General features: G+C 47.4%; 1 protein-coding gene across 4 annotated transcripts in view; it reads right to left on the bottom strand.

The window, feature by feature from the left end:
• Positions 1–361: 361 nt before the first annotated feature.
• Positions 362–18874, bottom strand: part of LOC137523091 (phospholipase A2 inhibitor and Ly6/PLAUR domain-containing protein-like) — a 31375-nt gene continuing 12862 nt past the window's right edge. For 2 of the 4 annotated variants that reach the window (XM_068243302.1, XM_068243304.1), the window contains 4 exons: positions 11145–11261; positions 9717–9857; positions 8290–8430; positions 362–908 (listed from right to left, as the gene is read on the bottom strand). In XM_068243302.1, coding sequence (XP_068099403.1) covers positions 718–908; positions 8290–8430; positions 9717–9857; positions 11145–11261 — 590 coding nt within the window. In that variant the 3' untranslated portion in view covers positions 362–717. Of the gene's footprint in view, positions 909–8133; positions 8209–8289; positions 8431–9716; positions 9858–11144; positions 11262–16863; positions 17005–18874 lie in introns of those variants that run through there. The other 2 variants (XM_068243300.1, XM_068243303.1) reach the window with 2 other exon arrangements.

The following is an 18874-nucleotide window of genomic DNA, read 5'->3' as shown; positions in this document are numbered from 1 at the left end:
GCCAAGAAACAAGAGATACAGCTTGAGATAAGGTTTTACAGCAGGAAAGTTCAAAGGGTCATTAGCTCTGCTTTGTTTTATAGTTTAGAAGACAGAGTGTGGTTTTAAAACTGCAACTGTGACGGTGATGATGCAATGTTATAAAAAAAAAGCTATATAACTGAAAATAAAATTGAGACTTTTCTTGCTACTATTGTTCTATTCATTATCTGTACTACTCATACAATTCATTATATCATAGGTTTTTCTCCACTTCAGGTTAGCTTTAAGTCGATATGTTCTTCGCCGGTGTTGCTGGTCCTTTTTGCACTGAAAATGCCATTTTTGATTCTGAGAAATTGTTTGCAAAAATACAAAATCGTTGTTTTTACAGCGAAAAACGCAAAAACACTTTATTGTTACGGCAAAAATACAAGAAATAATTTTCGCGAAAATGCAAAAGAAAAAAAACTTATTAAAAAATGATTTTCGATGGCATTTACAATTGAAAGTCAAATATAACATAATTTTTGCAAAAATAAATGCGAAAAGAATATTGGCATTTTCGCTCATCCATTGTTCTTTACTTGAGCCTTCTGTATGGTTCTTTCTGTATACTGCTAGCAGTATGGCTCACATGAGGCTGTCCAGAAAGTCCTGTTAGAGACATTAGCAATACAGAGCAAGAGGCCTTGCTACCCATTTTCAGCAGGGAACATGTTCTGTGATAATTCAGAATCAGAAGGTCTTCAGCAGCACGATACTAATCACAATCTGCAGAAAGAAGCCTTTGCGGTTTCTCAGTCCTCCATCGGTGCAGATATATTTATATTCCATTATTACTCCATTTGCACTAAAAGATTGGCTGCCAAAATCACAGATACTTTTTGTGGTACAGCCCCGAACTGCTGTTGACAGTTTCTGTGCTCCTGTAGAAAAAAGATACATACATAAATATAAGGTATAATTGTCAATAAGCGTATATATTTAATTGACCCTCAAGATAAATAGCATGAGAAAAACATAATAAAAAAAATTGGGTGAGGGTTTCACAGCTCGTTTAACATTTAATTACAATGTCTGTATACAGGTAGTAGTGTTGGGCGAACACCTGGATGTTCGGGGTTCGGGAGAGTTCGCCGAACATGGCCGCGATGTTCGGCATGTTCGGGCCGAACCCCGAACTCCCCGAACATCCCGCTTTTGGGGGCCCTATGGGGTCGCAGGCATAATGGGGGGAGCATGCCCCGATCGCGGGGGGGGGGGGTCGGAAATTCCCCCCACCCCCTCCGCTAGCGCTCCCCCCTCTGCCCGCTTCCCCATACAAAAGTTTAAGGAAGTAAAACAGTACCGGTGGTAGTGGGTGGCTGGCAGTGGGCGGCACTGTGAAGTGAGTGACTGAGGAGGAGGAGTCCGGAGAGTGACGCGTTGAGGGAGGCCGGGCAGCGGGCGGTTCAGCAGTAGTACCGTACTACTGCTGAACCGCCCGCTGCCCGGCCTCCCTCAACGCGTCACTCTCCGGACTCCTCCTCCTCAGTCACTCACTTCACAGTGCCGCCCACTGCCAGCCACCCACTACCACCGGTACTGTTTTACTTCCTTAAACTTTTGTATGGGGAAGCGGGCAGAGGGGGGAGCGCTAGCGGAGGGGGTGGGGGGAATTTCCGACCCCCTCCGCGATCGGGGCATGCTCCCCCCTTATGCCTGCGACCCCATAGGGGGGCAGTATTCGGCCGAACAGGGGCCCTGTTCGGCCCTGTTCAGCTGGCCATTCAGCAGTTCGGGCGAACCCCGAACAGTTTGGCCGAACACCACCAGGTGTTCGGCCGAACTCGAACATCACCCGAACAGGGTGATGTTCTGCAGAACCTGAACAGTGGCGAACACTGTTCGCCCAACACTAACAGGTAGTTATCGAAAAGTCACATAATCTTGGTGTATGTGACCTAACGCACGTTTCTTGGCTTTTTACTGACAGAGGCTTCTCCAGAGGCAGAACGTTGGAATTCAGATTTGTGACCAACGGTAGTTAAAAGTATTATATGGTTTCTTTTAACTGCCATTGGTCACGACTCTGAATTGTAACGCTCTGCCTCTGAAGAACCAGCTGCATGTAAAAGCCGCGCAACATGTCCGAGATTATGTAACTCTTGGACTTTTTGATATCTACCTGTATATGGAGATTGTAATTAAAAGATACATTTTATGAATGACTAGCTGATGACCCGGCGTTGCCCGGGTATGTATTTGTCTGGTGTCGGCCCACTTTTTCTAGCTCTAACACACAATTACTCAATGAGGGGGGGGGGGAGTTTAGGATGGAATAAAATGATGGAATTACCTTTCTGACACAGGCGCTGCTAGGATGGCAAAATATCCGAAGCATTTCTGGTGACTGTGCCTAATGCACTGATGTGTGACTGGTTGTTTTTACACAGAGGGTGACAACTTGGGGCAGATAGCAGGTGATGGTAGTGCCAGACAGTGGGTGGCATTTAGCGGCAAATTGTCAGTAGCCATTATCCACTGACAGTCGGTGAGGTGTAATGACAGGTAATGGCAGGGGTGTAACTAGGAGCCTCCAGGCCCCCCTGCAGAGATTCTGACAGCCCCCCCCCCCCCTGCGCTCTGGGTTGTTTTGGGGGCTGGAGGGGTCACAGCATGAGGGGAATGCCATGACCACACACCGGCGGGGAGGGGGTACCTCGGGCTCTCACCTCTGTGCTCCCCTCCAGCATCAATAAGTGTGTGAGCAGGCGGTGGACAGCGGCAGATCCACATACCTTCCTTGCATCCACCGCAGATGTTCCTCTCTCTAGTGTCTGACGCTACTTCCTGTTTATACTGTTTAAGTAATGTCAGACACTAGAGTGCAGGGGGCCATGGCTTTCCCCACATGCTGCGACCCCTCCAGCCCCCTAAAATTGCCCTGACTGCCCCCCCCCCTCGCGGGTGCAGGGGCTGCAGCCCCTTTTGTTACACCCCTGGGTAATGGGTGAAAGGGGGTGGCACTTAGTAGGGGGGAGTAACAGGTAGGGTGTGACATGTAGTGACCGGTAATTGGTAGTAAGCAGTGGCAGAGGTTAAGTGGCAAGTGATGATGATGATGTTATCCATTCAGTTGTATCCGACTCTTGGTGATTCTATGGGGTAGCTCTCTCCATGCTGTCCGATCTTGTACCATTTCTGCCAGTTGCCTTAAAGGACCACTCCCACGAATCATTTCATTTTTAATAACCTCACAGTAGATACATCAAGTACAAAAGCCTTACTGTGTCATTTTTTTTTTATTTTCTGACATGGCCCATTAATTTGCCATATATCACTGTAGCTTCCCTCCGTCAGTCTCTGAAGTAGCGCTGACGGACTTTTTTTAACTGTAAAGCCAAAGCAGGGAGAGCCTTGTCAGGTGTTAGGGCCTTAGGGGGGAAATAAAACAGATAAAACAAATGGTTTAGCCCTGCTCTGCCTAACTGTCCAAACTGTATAGTAAAAACTCACGCGCTGCCAGTCTTCCCATCACGAGCCAATCACCTCTAAAGTAGTGATGGGTCGTTCGCGAACGAACCGGCTCTAAGAGCCGGCTCTTTGCTGCGAACGACAAGAGCTGATTCTCAGTTTTAAAAGAACCAATGCCTCAGCCGCCCCACACAGCTCTGCTTTGCTCTGTGATAAAGGGCGCTGAGGCATGCTGGGAGATGTAGGCCTCCTCTTTCAGCTTGTAGGAGTGTATGGGGCGGATGTATGGGGGGAGCAGAGCAGTACAGTAACAGGAGGGATTGCCCCAGTCAGATAAGCAGTCATGGAGACGGGGGCGGGGCTTTTACTCCGATTCTGAGTGGTGTCTAGCGAGCCGTAAGAGCTGGCTCTTTAATGGGAGCCGATTCAGAAGAGCCGATTCTCTGAGAAGAGCCGGAATTCCCATCACTAATCTTAAGGACCCCCGCACACAGGCATTGAGGGAGGCAGCTGTCAGCGCAGAATCTGCTGCGCAATGAGCTGCTCTCCCTCTCCAGCCATACTCGTCTGCCTGACAGAAAAAAAAACAGACACGTCTGCCTGTCAGAAAAAAAACAGTGATGGGCTGTGTGTAATGAGTCGCTCTGGCTTCAGTCACCTCGGCTCTGCCTCTTGTGACGTACTTGACCAATTAGCCACTCCCCCTCCATTCACAGAGCGGCTCATTACCCAGATCATTACTCACAGCCCATCACTGTTTTTTTTTTCTGTCAGGCAGACGCGTATGGCTGGTGAGGGAGAGCAGCTCATTGGGCAGCAGATTCTGCGCTGACAGCTGCCTCCCTCAATGCCTGTGTGCGGGGGTCCTTTAGATGTGATTGGCTCTTGATGGGAAGACTGGCAGCGCGTGAGTTTTTACTATACATTTTGGACAGTTAGGCAGAGCAGGGCTAAACCATTTGTTTGATCTGTTTTATTTTCCCCCTAAGGCCCTAACATAGAGTGACCAGATTTTTGTGGGTCCAACCTGGGATGGGGAGGGGGGCATGGGGAGGGGTACGCGCGCCGCGGCGAAAAGTGGGGAGGACTGAGGAGCGCGCAGCAACGAAGACTGAGGGGGGGGGCTGCAGTGCGTGCAGCACGCCGCTGCGAAAAATGGGTGTGGCCATGACATTGTATGGGTGGAGCTAACGTAATGATGTAACAGTGAGGCATAAGACAAACGAGACTTTGCATCATGGGTGTGCAGAAACTGTGTGATGCTAATAGTATACCGTAACCACAAAGCAGCAAACATAGCCATCTATGACCATTAAATAATAAATGCAGTAACAGTTACCCCAGACACCAGAAAATAAACGCAATGGGCAACATGTCAGCACAAAATAAATGCAATGCGGGTAACATGTCAGTATAAAATAAATGCAATGGGGGCAACATGTCAGTATAAAATAAACGCAATGGGCTTGATTCACAAAGCGGTGCTAACTGTTAGCACGCCTGTGAAAACCCCCTTAGGCCCGGTTCACACTTGCGGTTGTCTGCCAAACGGACCGGATGACCTGACCGGATCCGGACCGGATCCGGATCGGAACCGTACGGTTCTGATCCGGATCCGATCCGGATCCGGTCAGGTTGCATCAGGTGTTCATCAGGATGCGATCCGGATCCGTTTGGCAAAACTAACGTAAAAAACAAAAAAAATGTTGGGGTCTGGGAGGTCAGCAGAAGGGGGACCTGTGGAATCAGGCCCTCTGCTGTTTAGCACTCACCTCCACCTGCGACATGCTGCCAACATCTCCGGATCCGGATCCAGCTGTGCTGCTCCACTCCAAAATGCTTGCCCACGTGTCCCCATCCAATATCGCCGCAACAATCCGCATAGGAAGTGGGGTAGAACATCCGGATTTCTCAGCCAGTGTGTTGTGCGCTCTCCGGTTCCCATTGGTTTGTATTGGCCGGATGGTGCAGTCCGGCTCCGCCCCGGATACGACTGCCGGAGGAGCCGGATCAAAAAATAGCGCATGTTGGAACGGAGGCCGGAGTCCGGATCCGGCCCGGATCCGGACCGGCTCCGGTCCGGCAGAACGGACGCATGTGAACGGACGCATAGGCTTTCATTGCTATGCCGTGCGTCCGTTCCGTCCGTTCTGCAAGCGGTGCGGCTCCGGCACGGCGATTCCGGACGGCCACCGCTAATGTGAACCGGGCCTTAGCACGTCTAAACATGCTTTTCGCGCATAAAACTTTACGCGCGCAAAACTTTATGCGCGTAAAACTTTACGCGCGTACTGCACAGAGCGCAGGGTGCTCCGCGCGAAGTGCCCATTAAAGCCTATGTGACTTAGCGCGCGTAAAACTTTGCGCGCGTAAAACTTTGCGCGCGCAACGTTAGCGCGTGATCTAATTGAGGAATCCAGTGCTAACCTACTTAGCACCCTGGTTAGCGCGTCTAAAGACTTTAGACGGGCTAAGTAGGTTAGCACCGCTTTGTGAATCAAGCCCTATGCGGGCAAACATGTCAGTACAAAATAAATGCAATGCGCGCAAACATGTCAGTACAAAATAAATGCAATGCGGGCAAACATGTCAGTACAAAATAAATGCAATGCGGGCAAAACATGTCAGTACAAAATAAATGCAATGTGGGCAAACATGTCAGTACAAAATAAACGCAATGCGGGCAAACATTTCACCAGAAAATTAACGCAATGCGGGCAAACATTTCACCAGAAAATAAACGCAATGCGGGCAAACATGTCAGTACAAAATAAACGCAATGCGGGCAAACATGTCAGTACAAAATAAACGCAATGCGGCCAACATGTCAGTACAAAATTAACGCAATGCGGGCAAACATTTCACCAGAAAATTAACGCAATGCGGGCAAACATTTTACCAGAAAAGAAACGCAATGCGGGCAAACATTTCACCAGAAAAGAAACGCAATGCGGGCAAACATTTCACCAGAAAAGAAACGCAATGCTGGCAAACATTTCACCTGGAAAAAAAAACGCAATGCGGGCAAACATTTCACCTGGAAAAAAAACGCAATGCGGGCAAACATTTCACCTGGAAAAGAAACGCAATGCGGGCAAACATTTCACCAGAAAAGAAACGAAATGCGGGCAAACATTTCACCAGAAAAGAAACGCAATGCGGGCAAACATTTCACCTGAAAAGAAACGCAATGCGGGCAAACATTTCACCAGAAAAGAAACGCAATGCTGGCAAACATTTCACCTGGAAAAAAAAACGCAATGCGGGCAAACATTTCACCTGGAAAAAAAACGCAATGCGGGCAAACATTTCACCAGAAAAGAAACGCAATGCGGGCAAACATTTCACCAGAAAAGAAACGCAATGCGGGCAAACATTTGACCTGGAAAAAAAAACGCAATGCGGGCAAACATTTCACCTGGAAAAGAAAGCATTTTCTCACCTGGCAGAAGTCTCCGGCCTCTGGCGCGCTGCTCCCGGGACCATCTTGCTGCTGATCTTCTCTCCCGCGCTGACAGGGCTACGGCAAGATGGCGCCCGAAGCCCTGTACTGGAGACACAAATAGTCTCCGGTACAGGGCTTCGGCAGACATCTTGCCGTAGCCCTGCTCGCCTGCCGGTGTCGGAAAACCGGAAGAGGAGGCTGGAGCGGGGCTGCGGACAATGAACTGGCACAGCGTCTATAGACGCCGCTGCCAGTTCATGAGTATAGAGTGGCCAAAGTCCCGAGGCCGGGACGTCCCGCTGCTGAAAGCGAGACGTTTCCCGGGACCTCAGGCTGCCTGGGACAGCGGACCCCGAATCCGGGACGGGTCCCGGGCAATCCGGGACGTCTGGTCACTCTACCTAACACCTGACAAGGCTCTGCTTTGGCTTTATAGTTAAAAAAGTCTGTCAGTGCTACTTCAGAGACTGACGGAGGGAAGCTACAGTGATATATGGCAAATTAAAGGGCCATGTCAGAAAATAAAAAAATGACACAGTAATGCTTTTGTATACTTAATGTATCTACTGTGAGGTTATTAAAAATGAAATTATTCGTTGGAGTGGTCCTTTAAGCTCAATCCTGTGTCAGCTTTAAGGGTGTCAAGCCAACGCATTCTCTGGCGGCCTTGTCGCCTTTTGCCATTGATCAGTCCTAGCATCAGGTCTTTCTCTAAGGAATTTGTTTGCGTCACATGGCCAAGATAAAGTGGCAAGTAGCGACAAGTAAAGGGTGGCGAGTGGGTGGGTAGGGGGACAAAAGTGAAAAATAGTCGGCACGTAGTGACCGGTAGCGGGTGACAAGTAATGACATATAGTCAGTGACAAGTAGTTGCCACTTCCAGAGGCTTCCCCTGTCCTCCTTCCCCGGCCTGCTCCAGTGTCGTCCCCACAAAACCACTGATGCACATGCACAGTGGGATTTTGTCCGTGCTTCTGTGCAGGCGCAGTACAACAGTACTTAAGGGGTCCCAGTGCTAAAACGGCCTGATTGGGTAGGACAGGGGAAGCCTCCGGAGGATTCAGAGGTTTCCTCCTCCCGAAGTAAGTATCTAATTTAGTCCATGTCAAACTTCACAGGTTTACTTTAAGTAGTTGCGCACTTCACGGGGTCCCTTTTGCTTATTTTTTTTTTAAAGACTCCCGAGGAGAAATGAAAAAGCAATCTTTACTTACGTGGGGCTTCTTCCAGTCTATAGACATTTTTTGAAACCCTGGCCACAGCTCTGGTACTCCAGTCGTTAGCCCGCTGGCTGCCTGTGAATTTTTTATTTTACCTCAGGAGTCCTTTAAAGTTGAGAAGTGTCATGGTAGCCCAATGCAAGCAATATCTTTATGTATCTGTTTTTGTACTGTTATACTACTTACCTGAATATTTTGTGGTCAGGAGGAGACACATGTTCTCATCGCCCGTGCACGCCATGGTGTCAGATGTGTAGCACCACGTGGAGTCAGCAGACACACAGGACCGACATATCACCCCGTTGGTCACTGAGCTGCCTCCTGGTACTTACATACAGGAATAAAACAGAAAATGAATAACACAGAAATGTAATGCTTCTACGTTTTGTAAAGCAGATCATTATGGACTCAGAGCTTGATAGATTGGCCACAGGATTTAGAGCTATTCAGTGTCAGAGAACCCAGGAGTACCTCCTGGCTCGCGAGTCGCAGCTTAGCTTGGATTGGAGGAAGCTAGTGGAGGCGGGGAGTGGGGGGGGGGGGGACTGCGATGGAGGACAGTGATTGACAGGTGGCAGGTAAACAGAAGGCTAGTGACAAGCAGATTGTCACTAGCCTAGCGCTATTTATCAAGGGGAACAGCAGAGCCCAGGGGGGACTAGAGGCAGCAGAAGGACACAGAGGCATGTCATTGTGCACAGAACATGTCTCTGGGTCCTATTAAAATTTAAAAAATCTGCCTCAGGTTTTCTTTAAGGATGCAAGTGAGAGGTATATGGAGGCAGATATATTTATTTTCTTTTAAACAATGCACATTGCCTGGCTGCAATGTTGACTATCTTCCTCAAAGGATACATTTAAAATGGCCGTGTGCACATTTGGGCACAGGGTGAAACTCGGGGCTGTGTTAAAGGATTACTGTAGCAGGGGTCGGGGAAAATGAGTTGAACTTAACCAGGGCTTCTAATGGTCCTCACAGACATCCTGTGCCCACGCAGCCACTCACCGATGTTCCGGCCCCGCCTCCGGTTCACTTCTGGAATTTCAGACTTTAAAGTCGAAAAACCACTGCACCTGCGCCGCCAGGCTGCGCTATGGGGTGGATCGGGACTCCCTGTGACGTCACGACATCGATGACGTCGATGACGTCACTCCGTTCATCACCATGGCGATGGGGGAAGCCCTCAAGGAAATCCCGTACAGAACGGGATTTCCTTATGGGCAAGCGGCGCCGGCGGCGATCGGAAGCTATGGGGGGGACGCCGCAGGGAGGGGGGAAGCATGTAGCTAGCGTTAGGCTAGCTACATGCTAAATAAAAAAAAAAAAAAAAAAGGTGAAAAAAACCCTCCCGCGGCCGCGCAGCTGCGGGAATTATACCGCCAAGGAGGTTAAAGCAAGCAACCAGGCCAGGTAAAAAAAAAAAAAAAAAAGTGGGACCTGTTTTAGAAAGAAGGGGTATATATATATATATTGGGGTCATTAACTATTTTGGGGCAATTTTTTTAATTTTTGAATGTTACAACCCCCTTTAAGCATACTCCAATATAAACACACTTGCGTTTGAAAACCTATAGCCAATGATTATGTTAAACAGGAAAAGTCGGTGACTTACTTGTTGGAAGAATGGGGGTGCAATTGTCAGATGAGCAACATGCAGCAACCATCCTTACATAGGCTCCTCCTTTTATGGTGGTACTTCCTGTCATATTGCAGCCATTTTCACTTGTGCATGCCCTTATATAGTTTACTGCTCCTGCAAGTATACATGTTCTGTTATATTTTACTATGGAGAGCAGTGGCATAGCAATAGAGGGTGCAGAGGTTGTGACCGCACCAGGGCCCTTGGCCCGGGGGGCCCTCCCTCAACCACAGTATTAGCTCTTTATTGGTCCTGTGCTGTTAATATAATAATCACTTCTATAGATGCTTTGAATAGTGCATCATAATTAACTTCACACATAACTGTTATTATGTTCTGTAATGTTGCAATTATGTGTAATTACGCGATAATGCAACATTTTATTTTGTGAAAATAAGTAAAAGAAAAATAATTCTCAAAGTTTTTGAGAAAATAATTTTCAAAAATGATTTTTAAACTCTGTAAAATTATATTTTCTTGCAGTACACTTTACAATATTCTGAGCTCTGAATACACAATTAATTTTAAATCAAACCTGGGACTTTAAAAAGCAACCTGCAAGTCACTTTTTCTCCTGAGTTTTCTCCAAGTTGATATTTTTACACCTTGTTAATAAAAGGTCTTTAAAACCCCCAGCAAGCAAGAAAATACACACAATAGTTTTGATAGTACTTTTTCTACTACTTTTAGTACTTTAGTACTCAATTGCGAAATGCTGAAAAGGTTCTTTAAAGAAATGATTAAAAAATATCACCCAGGAGAAAATTTTGGAGAAAAAGTGAATTGCATATGAGCCCAAGTCACATACTTACCTTCAGTGTTGCTTGCAAATTTTCACCATTCATTTTCGCGCCTTTGTGCTTTTTGAGAAAAACTGTATTTTAAACGCAAAAAAACCCCCACAGAAAATCAATAATTTTACCATGGAAAATGATATTTTTACAGCGACAATTTTTCTGGAAAAACTATATTTTACTGCAAAATTTTGCAGATAATAACAAAACTTATTTTCAAAGGAATTTTTGGTTGAAAATAAAATTTTTCATTATTTTCACAAAAATGTATGCAAAAAGAATATTGGCATTTTTGCTCATCGGTGCTTCCCACGTCCTCCTCAAGACCACCATTTCACAGACTTTAAAAACCAGCTATATTTTGAAATTGATTTTCTCAAAACCTCCAAGATCTTTTTGAGAAATTTTTTTTTTTTACTTGTTCCCACTTGTCTTTTGTGAAATTACAAATCGATTAAGTGAAATCAAATCAATGCAATTTTGAAATCGTAATCACGTATAATCCTTCTAGTTGCGAGATTTTATGTGACATTTTGCGTAACCGAAATTACGATCATTGCGACTGTTATGCAAAGTTAATGTTAATTTTGTTCCACCATACCCTTACCTGTACTACTTTTTCCTAGCACAGTCCCGCACACAGAGCCAGCAGGACAAGTTGTACTGGGACCTGTGCAGTAATCAGATGTGTCAGACCTGCACACAGTACAAGACAGCGAGTGGCCTAAATAACGAGAGATAGTATCATAAATAACGAGAGATAATATCAGATACTGACTGCAGATCCACATACCTTCCTTGCATCCACCGCAGATGTTCCTCTCTCTAGTGTCTGACGCTACTTCCTGTTTATACTGTTTAAGTAATGTCAGACACTAGAGTGCAGGGGGCCATGGCTTTCCCCACATGCTGCGACCCCTCCAGCCCCCTAAAATTGCCCTGACTGCCCCCCCCCCCCCCTCGCGGGTGCAGGGGCTGCAGCCCCTTTTGTTACACCCCTGGGTAATGGGTGAAAGGGGGTGGCACTTAGTAGGGGGGAGTAACAGGTAGGGTGTGACATGTAGTGACCGGTAATTGGTAGTAAGCAGTGGCAGAGGTTAAGTGGCAAGTGATGATGATGATGTTATCCATTCAGTTGTATCCGACTCTTGGTGATTCTATGGGGTAGCTCTCTCCATGCTGTCCGATCTTGTACCATTTCTGCCAGTTGCCTTAAAGGACCACTCCCACGAATCATTTCATTTTTAATAACCTCACAGTAGATACATCAAGTACAAAAGCCTTACTGTGTCATTTTTTTTTTATTTTCTGACATGGCCCATTAATTTGCCATATATCACTGTAGCTTCCCTCCGTCAGTCTCTGAAGTAGCGCTGACGGACTTTTTTTAACTGTAAAGCCAAAGCAGGGAGAGCCTTGTCAGGTGTTAGGGCCTTAGGGGGGAAATAAAACAGATAAAACAAATGGTTTAGCCCTGCTCTGCCTAACTGTCCAAACTGTATAGTAAAAACTCACACGCTGCCAGTCTTCCCATCACGAGCCAATCACCTCTAAAGTAGTGATGGGTCGTTCGCGAACAAGCCGGCTCTAAGAGCCGGCTCTTTGCTGCGAACGACAAGAGCTGATTCTCAGTTTTAAAAGAACCAATGCCTCAGCCGCCCCACACAGCTCTGCTTTGCTCTGTGATAAAGGGCGCTGAGGCATGCTGGGAGATGTAGGCCTCCTCTTTCAGCTTGTAGGAGTGTATGGGGCGGATGTATGGGGGGAGCAGAGCAGTACAGTAACAGGAGGGATTGCCCCAGTCAGATAAGCAGTCATGGAGACGGGGGCGGGGCTTTTACTCCGATTCTGAGTGGTGTCTAGCGAGCCGTAAGAGCTGGCTCTTTAATGGGAGCCGATTCAGAAGAGCCGATTCTCTGAGAAGAGCCGGAATTCCCATCACTAATCTTAAGGACCCCCGCACACAGGCATTGAGGGAGGCAGCTGTCAGCGCAGAATCTGCTGCGCAATGAGCTGCTCTCCCTCTCCAGCCATACTCGTCTGCCTGACAGAAAAAAAAACAGACACGTCTGCCTGTCAGAAAAAAAACAGTGATGGGCTGTGTGTAATGAGTCGCTCTGGCTTCAGTCACCTCGGCTCTGCCTCTTGTGACGTACTTGACCAATTAGCCACTCCCCCTCCATTCACAGAGCGGCTCATTACCCAGATCATTACTCACAGCCCATCACTGTTTTTTTTTCTGTCAGGCAGACGCGTATGGCTGGTGAGGGAGAGCAGCTCATTGGGCAGCAGATTCTGCGCTGACAGCTGCCTCCCTCAATGCCTGTGTGCGGGGGTCCTTTAGATGTGATTGGCTCTTGATGGGAAGACTGGCAGCGCGTGAGTTTTTACTATACATTTTGGACAGTTAGGCAGAGCAGGGCTAAACCATTTGTTTGATCTGTTTTATTTTCCCCCTAAGGCCCTAACATAGAGTGACCAGATTTTTGTGGGTCAAACCTGGGATGGGGAGGGGGGCATGGGGAGGGGTACGCGCGCCGCGGCGAAAAGTGGGGAGGACTGAGGAGCACGCAGCAACGAAGACTGAGAGGGGGGGGGCTGCAGTGCGTGCAGCACGCCGCTGCGAAAAATGGGTGTGGCCATGACATTGTATGGGTGGAGCTAACGTAATGATGTAACAGTGAGGCATAAGACAAACGAGACTTTGCATCATGGGTGTGCAGAAACTGTGTGATGCTAATAGTATACCGTAACCACAAAGCAGCAAACATAGCCATCTATGACCATTAAATAATAAATGCAGTAACAGTTACCCCAGACACCAGAAAATAAACGCAATGGGCAACATGTCAGCACAAAATAAATGCAATGCGGGTAACATGTCAGTATAAAATAAATGCAATGGGGGCAACATGTCAGTATAAAATAAACGCAATGGGCTTGATTCACAAAGCGGTGCTAACTGTTAGCACGCCTGTGAAAACCCCCTTAGGCCCGGTTCACACTTGCGGTTGTCTGCCAAACGGACCGGATGACCTGACCGGATCCGGACCGGATCCGGATCGGAACCGTACGGTTCTGATCCGGATCCGATCCGGATCCGGTCAGGTTGCATCAGGTGTTCATCAGGATGCGATCCGGATCCGTTTGGCAAAACTAACGTAAAAAACAAAAAAAATGTTGGGGTCTGGGAGGTCAGCAGAAGGGGGACCTGTGGAATCAGGCCCTCTGCTGTTTAGCACTCACCTCCACCTGCGACATGCTGCCAACATCTCCGGATCCGGATCCAGCTGTGCTGCTCCACTCCAAAATGCTTGCCCACGTGTCCCCATCCAATATCGCCGCAACAATCCGCATAGGAAGTGGGGTAGAACATCCGGATTTCTCAGCCAGTGTGTTGTGCGCTCTCCGGTTCCCATTGGTTTGTATTGGCCGGATGGTGCAGTCCGGCTCCGCCCCGGATACGACTGCCGGAGGAGCCGGATCAAAAAATAGCGCATGTTGGAACGGAGGCCGGAGTCCGGATCCGGCCCGGATCCGGACCGGCTCCGGTCCGGCAGAACGGACGCATGTGAACGGACGCATAGGCTTTCATTGCTATGCCGTGCGTCCGTTCCGTCCGTTCTGCAAGCGGTGCGGCTCCGGCACGGCGATTCCGGACGGCCACCGCTAATGTGAACCGGGCCTTAGCACGTCTAAACATGCTTTTCGCGCATAAAACTTTACGCGCGCAAAACTTTATGCGCGTAAAACTTTACGCGCGTACTGCACAGAGCGCAGGGTGCTCCGCGCGAAGTGCCCATTAAAGCCTATGTGACTTAGCGCGCGTAAAACTTTGCGCGCGTAAAACTTTGCGCGCGCAACATTAGCGCGTGATCTAATTGAGGAATCCAGTGCTAACCTACTTAGCACCCTGGTTAGCGCGTCTAAAGACTTTAGACGGGCTAAGTAGGTTAGCACCGCTTTGTGAATCAAGCCCTATGCGGGCAAACATGTCAGTACAAAATAAATGCAATGCGCGCAAACATGTCAGTACAAAATAAATGCAATGCGGGCAAACATGTCAGTACAAAATAAATGCAATGCGGGCAAAACATGTCAGTACAAAATAAATGCAATGTGGGCAAACATGTCAGTACAAAATAAACGCAATGCGGGCAAACATTTCACCAGAAAATTAACGCAATGCGGGCAAACATTTCACCAGAAAATAAACGCAATGCGGGCAAACATGTCAGTACAAAATAAACGCAATGCGGGCAAACATGTCAGTACAAAATAAACGCAATGCGGCCAACATGTCAGTACAAAATTAACGCAATGCGGGCAAACATTTCACCAGAAAATTAACGCAATGCGGGCAAACATTTTACCAGAAAAGAAACGCAATGCGGGCAAACATTTCACCAGAAAAGAAACGCAATGCGGGCAAACATTTCACCAGAAAAGAAACGCAATGCTGGCAAACATTTCACCTGGAAAAAAAAACGCAATGCGGGCAAACATTTCACCTGGAAAAAAAACGCAATGCGGGCAAACATTTCACCTGGAAAAGAAACGCAATGCGGGCAAACATTTCACCAGAAAAGAAACGAAATGCGGGCAAACATTTCACCAGAAAAGAAACGCAATGCGGGCAAACATTTCACCTGAAAAGAAACGCAATGCGGGCAAACATTTCACCAGAAAAGAAACGCAATGCTGGCAAACATTTCACCTGGAAAAAAAAACGCAATGCGGGCAAACATTTCACCTGGAAAAAAAACGCAATGCGGGCAAACATTTCACCAGAAAAGAAACGCAATGCGGGCAAACATTTCACCAGAAAAGAAACGCAATGCGGGCAAACATTTGACCTGGAAAAAAAAACGCAATGCGGGCAAACATTTCACCTGGAAAAGAAAGCATTTTCTCACCTGGCAGAAGTCTCCGGCCTCTGGCGCGCTGCTCCCGGGACCATCTTGCTGCTGATCTTCTCTCCCGCGCTGACAGGGCTACGGCAAGATGGCGCCCGAAGCCCTGTACTGGAGACACAAATAGTCTCCGGTACAGGGCTTCGGCAGACATCTTGCCGTAGCCCTGCTCGCCTGCCGGTGTCGGAAAACCGGAAGAGGAGGCTGGAGCGGGGCTGCGGACAATGAACTGGCACAGCGTCTATAGACGCCGCTGCCAGTTCATGAGTATAGAGTGGCCAAAGTCCCGAGGCCGGGACGTCCCGCTGCTGAAAGCGAGACGTTTCCCGGGACCTCAGGCTGCCTGGGACAGCGGACCCCGAATCCGGGACGGGTCCCGGGCAATCCGGGACGTCTGGTCACTCTACCTAACACCTGACAAGGCTCTGCTTTGGCTTTATAGTTAAAAAAGTCTGTCAGTGCTACTTCAGAGACTGACGGAGGGAAGCTACAGTGATATATGGCAAATTAAAGGGCCATGTCAGAAAATAAAAAAATGACACAGTAATGCTTTTGTATACTTAATGTATCTACTGTGAGGTTATTAAAAATGAAATTATTCGTTGGAGTGGTCCTTTAAGCTCAATCCTGTGTCAGCTTTAAGGGTGTCAAGCCAACGCATTCTCTGGCGGCCTTGTCGCCTTTTGCCATTGATCAGTCCTAGCATCAGGTCTTTCTCTAAGGAATTTGTTTGCGTCACATGGCCAAGATAAAGTGGCAAGTAGCGACAAGTAAAGGGTGGCGAGTGGGTGGGTAGGGGGACAAAAGTGAAAAATAGTCGGCACGTAGTGACCGGTAGCGGGTGACAAGTAATGACATATAGTCAGTGACAAGCAGTTGCCACTTCCAGAGGCTTCCCCTGTCCTCCTTCCCCGGCCTGCTCCAGTGTCGTCCCCACAAAACCGCTGATGCACATGCACAGTGGGATTTTGTCCGTGCTTCTGTGCAGGCGCAGTACAACAGTACTTAAGGGGTCCCAGTGCTAAAACGGCCTGATTGGGTAGGACAGGGGAAGCCTCCGGAGGATTCAGAGGTTTCCTCCTCCCGAAGTAAGTATCTAATTTAGTCCATGTCAAACTTCACAGGTTTACTTTAAGTAGTTGCGCACTTCACGGGGTCCCTTTTGCTTATTTTTTTTTTAAAGACTCCCGAGGAGAAATGAAAAAGCAATCTTTACTTACGTGGGGCTTCTTCCAGTCTATAGACATTTTTTGAAACCCTGGCCACAGCTCTGGTACTCCAGTCGTTAGCCCGCTGGCTGCCTGTGAATTTTTTATTTTACCTCAGGAGTCCTTTAAAGTTGAGAAGTGTCATGGTAGCCCAATGCAAGCAATATCTTTATGTATCTGTTTTTTGTACTGTTATACTACTTACCTGAATATTTTGTGGTCAGGAGGAGACACATGTTCTCATCGCCCGTGCACGCCATGGTGTCAGATGTGTAGCACCACGTGGAGTCAGCAGACACACAGGACCGACATATCACCCCGTTGGTCACTGAGCTGCCTCCTGGTACTTACATCTATATATATAAAATCGGATGTATGTGTGTGTGTGTGTGTGTGTGTGTGTATGTGTGTGTGTGTGTGTGTATGTGCCGCGATCACTCGAAAACCCCTTGACCGATTTGAACGAAACTTGGTATACAGGTTCCTTACTACCTGGGATGATAGGTTCTGGGGGTCTCGCGGCCCCCCTGCCCACCTGGGCGGAGCTACAAACAGCAAATCAGATTCCACCCATTCAAGTCAATGGAAAAAATGTAAAAGGCTGCCATTCTCACAGTAATCAAGCCAGAGTCCCCACACTTGGCACAGTTGGTCACTTGGTGACCGAGGTTACAAATCCAGGAAAAGCGGGTGGAGCATAAAACAGCCAATCAAAATTCAGCCATTCCTTTTAAATGGGAAAAAATGCAGCCATTCTTACACTGTTAATCGCAGGGTTCTCAAACTTGCCACACTTCGCCACTGGGTGAATAAGATTAAGATTTTGGAAAGTGGGTGGAGCCTACAACAGCCAATCAAAATTCACCTATTGCGTTTAAAGGGGAATATTTAAACTGCTGCCATTCTTACACTGTTTATGGCAGAGGCTTCAGACTTGCTGCAGTCAGTCATTAGGTGACTGGGGTCCAAATTCACTAAAGGGGCGGGGCCACAAACAGCCAATCAGATTTCTTTGCTGGATAAACTGCTTCCATTCACACAATTTTGATGCCAGGAACCTGAAAGCTCACAAAATTGGTCATTGAGTGACTGTGTGACAAGGTTACACAAAGTGGGTGGAGCCAAAAACACATTTTACTGGGAAAATATAAACTGCAGCCATTCTTACACTGTTAATGGCAGGGTTGTCAAACTTTGCACAGTTGGTCATTGAGTGAATGTGATTAAGATTTTGGGAAGTGGGTAGAGCCTACAACAGCCAATCAAAATTCAACTTTTGATTGTCAAAGGGAATATTTAAACTGCAACCATTCTTATACTGTTAATAGCAGATGCCTCAAACCTGGTACAGCTGGGCACTGGGTGACTGGGGTTCAAATTCAGAAAGGGGCGGAGCCACAAACAGCCAATCAGATATACAAAGTATTGATACCAAGGATCCCAAAGCTGATAAACTTGGTAATTGAGTGACTATATGTCAAGGTTACAAAAAGTGGGCGGTGCCAGAAACTTAATTTTTTACATGGCAGGGTTCCCAAACTTGATACAATTGGCCACTGGGTGCCTGGGATTATTATTCAGAAATGTGGGTGGAGCCTACAACAGCCAATCAAAATTCAGCTATTGATTTTCATGGGGAATATTTACATTGCTACCATTCTTACACTGTTAATGGCAGAGGCCTCAAACCTGATACAGTCAGTAATTGGGTGACTGGGGACCAAATTCACTAAAGGCGGTGGAGCCACAAACAGCCAATCAGATTTGTTAGATTGATTTCAGCCATTCTGTTATTGGCAGGGTTCTCAAACTTGACACAGTTGGCCACTGGGTGACTAGGATTAATATTTAGGAAAGTGGGTGGAGTGTACAGCAGCCAATCAAAATTCATCTTTTGATTTTCAAGGGGAATATTTACATTGCTGCCATTCTTGCACTGTTAATGGCACAGATTATTATACAGAAAAGTGGGTGGAGCCTAAAAAAACAATCAAAATTCACCTGTTGATTTTCAAAGGGAATATTAAAATTGCTGCCATTCTTGCACTGTTAATGGCACAAGCCTCAAACCTGGTACAGTTGATCATTGGGTCACTGGGGTTCAAATTCAGAAAAGGGGATAGAGGAGGCATGGGCAAACTTGGCCCTCCAGCTGTTGAGGAACTACAAGTCCCACAATGCATTGCAGGAGTCTGACAGCCACAGTCATGACTCAT

This window comes from Hyperolius riggenbachi, chromosome 6 (assembly GCF_040937935.1).
Source record: "Hyperolius riggenbachi isolate aHypRig1 chromosome 6, aHypRig1.pri, whole genome shotgun sequence".
In the NCBI taxonomy this organism is placed as follows: Eukaryota; Metazoa; Chordata; class Amphibia; order Anura; family Hyperoliidae; genus Hyperolius; species Hyperolius riggenbachi.
This window is presented reverse-complemented; position numbering and strand designations above follow the sequence as displayed.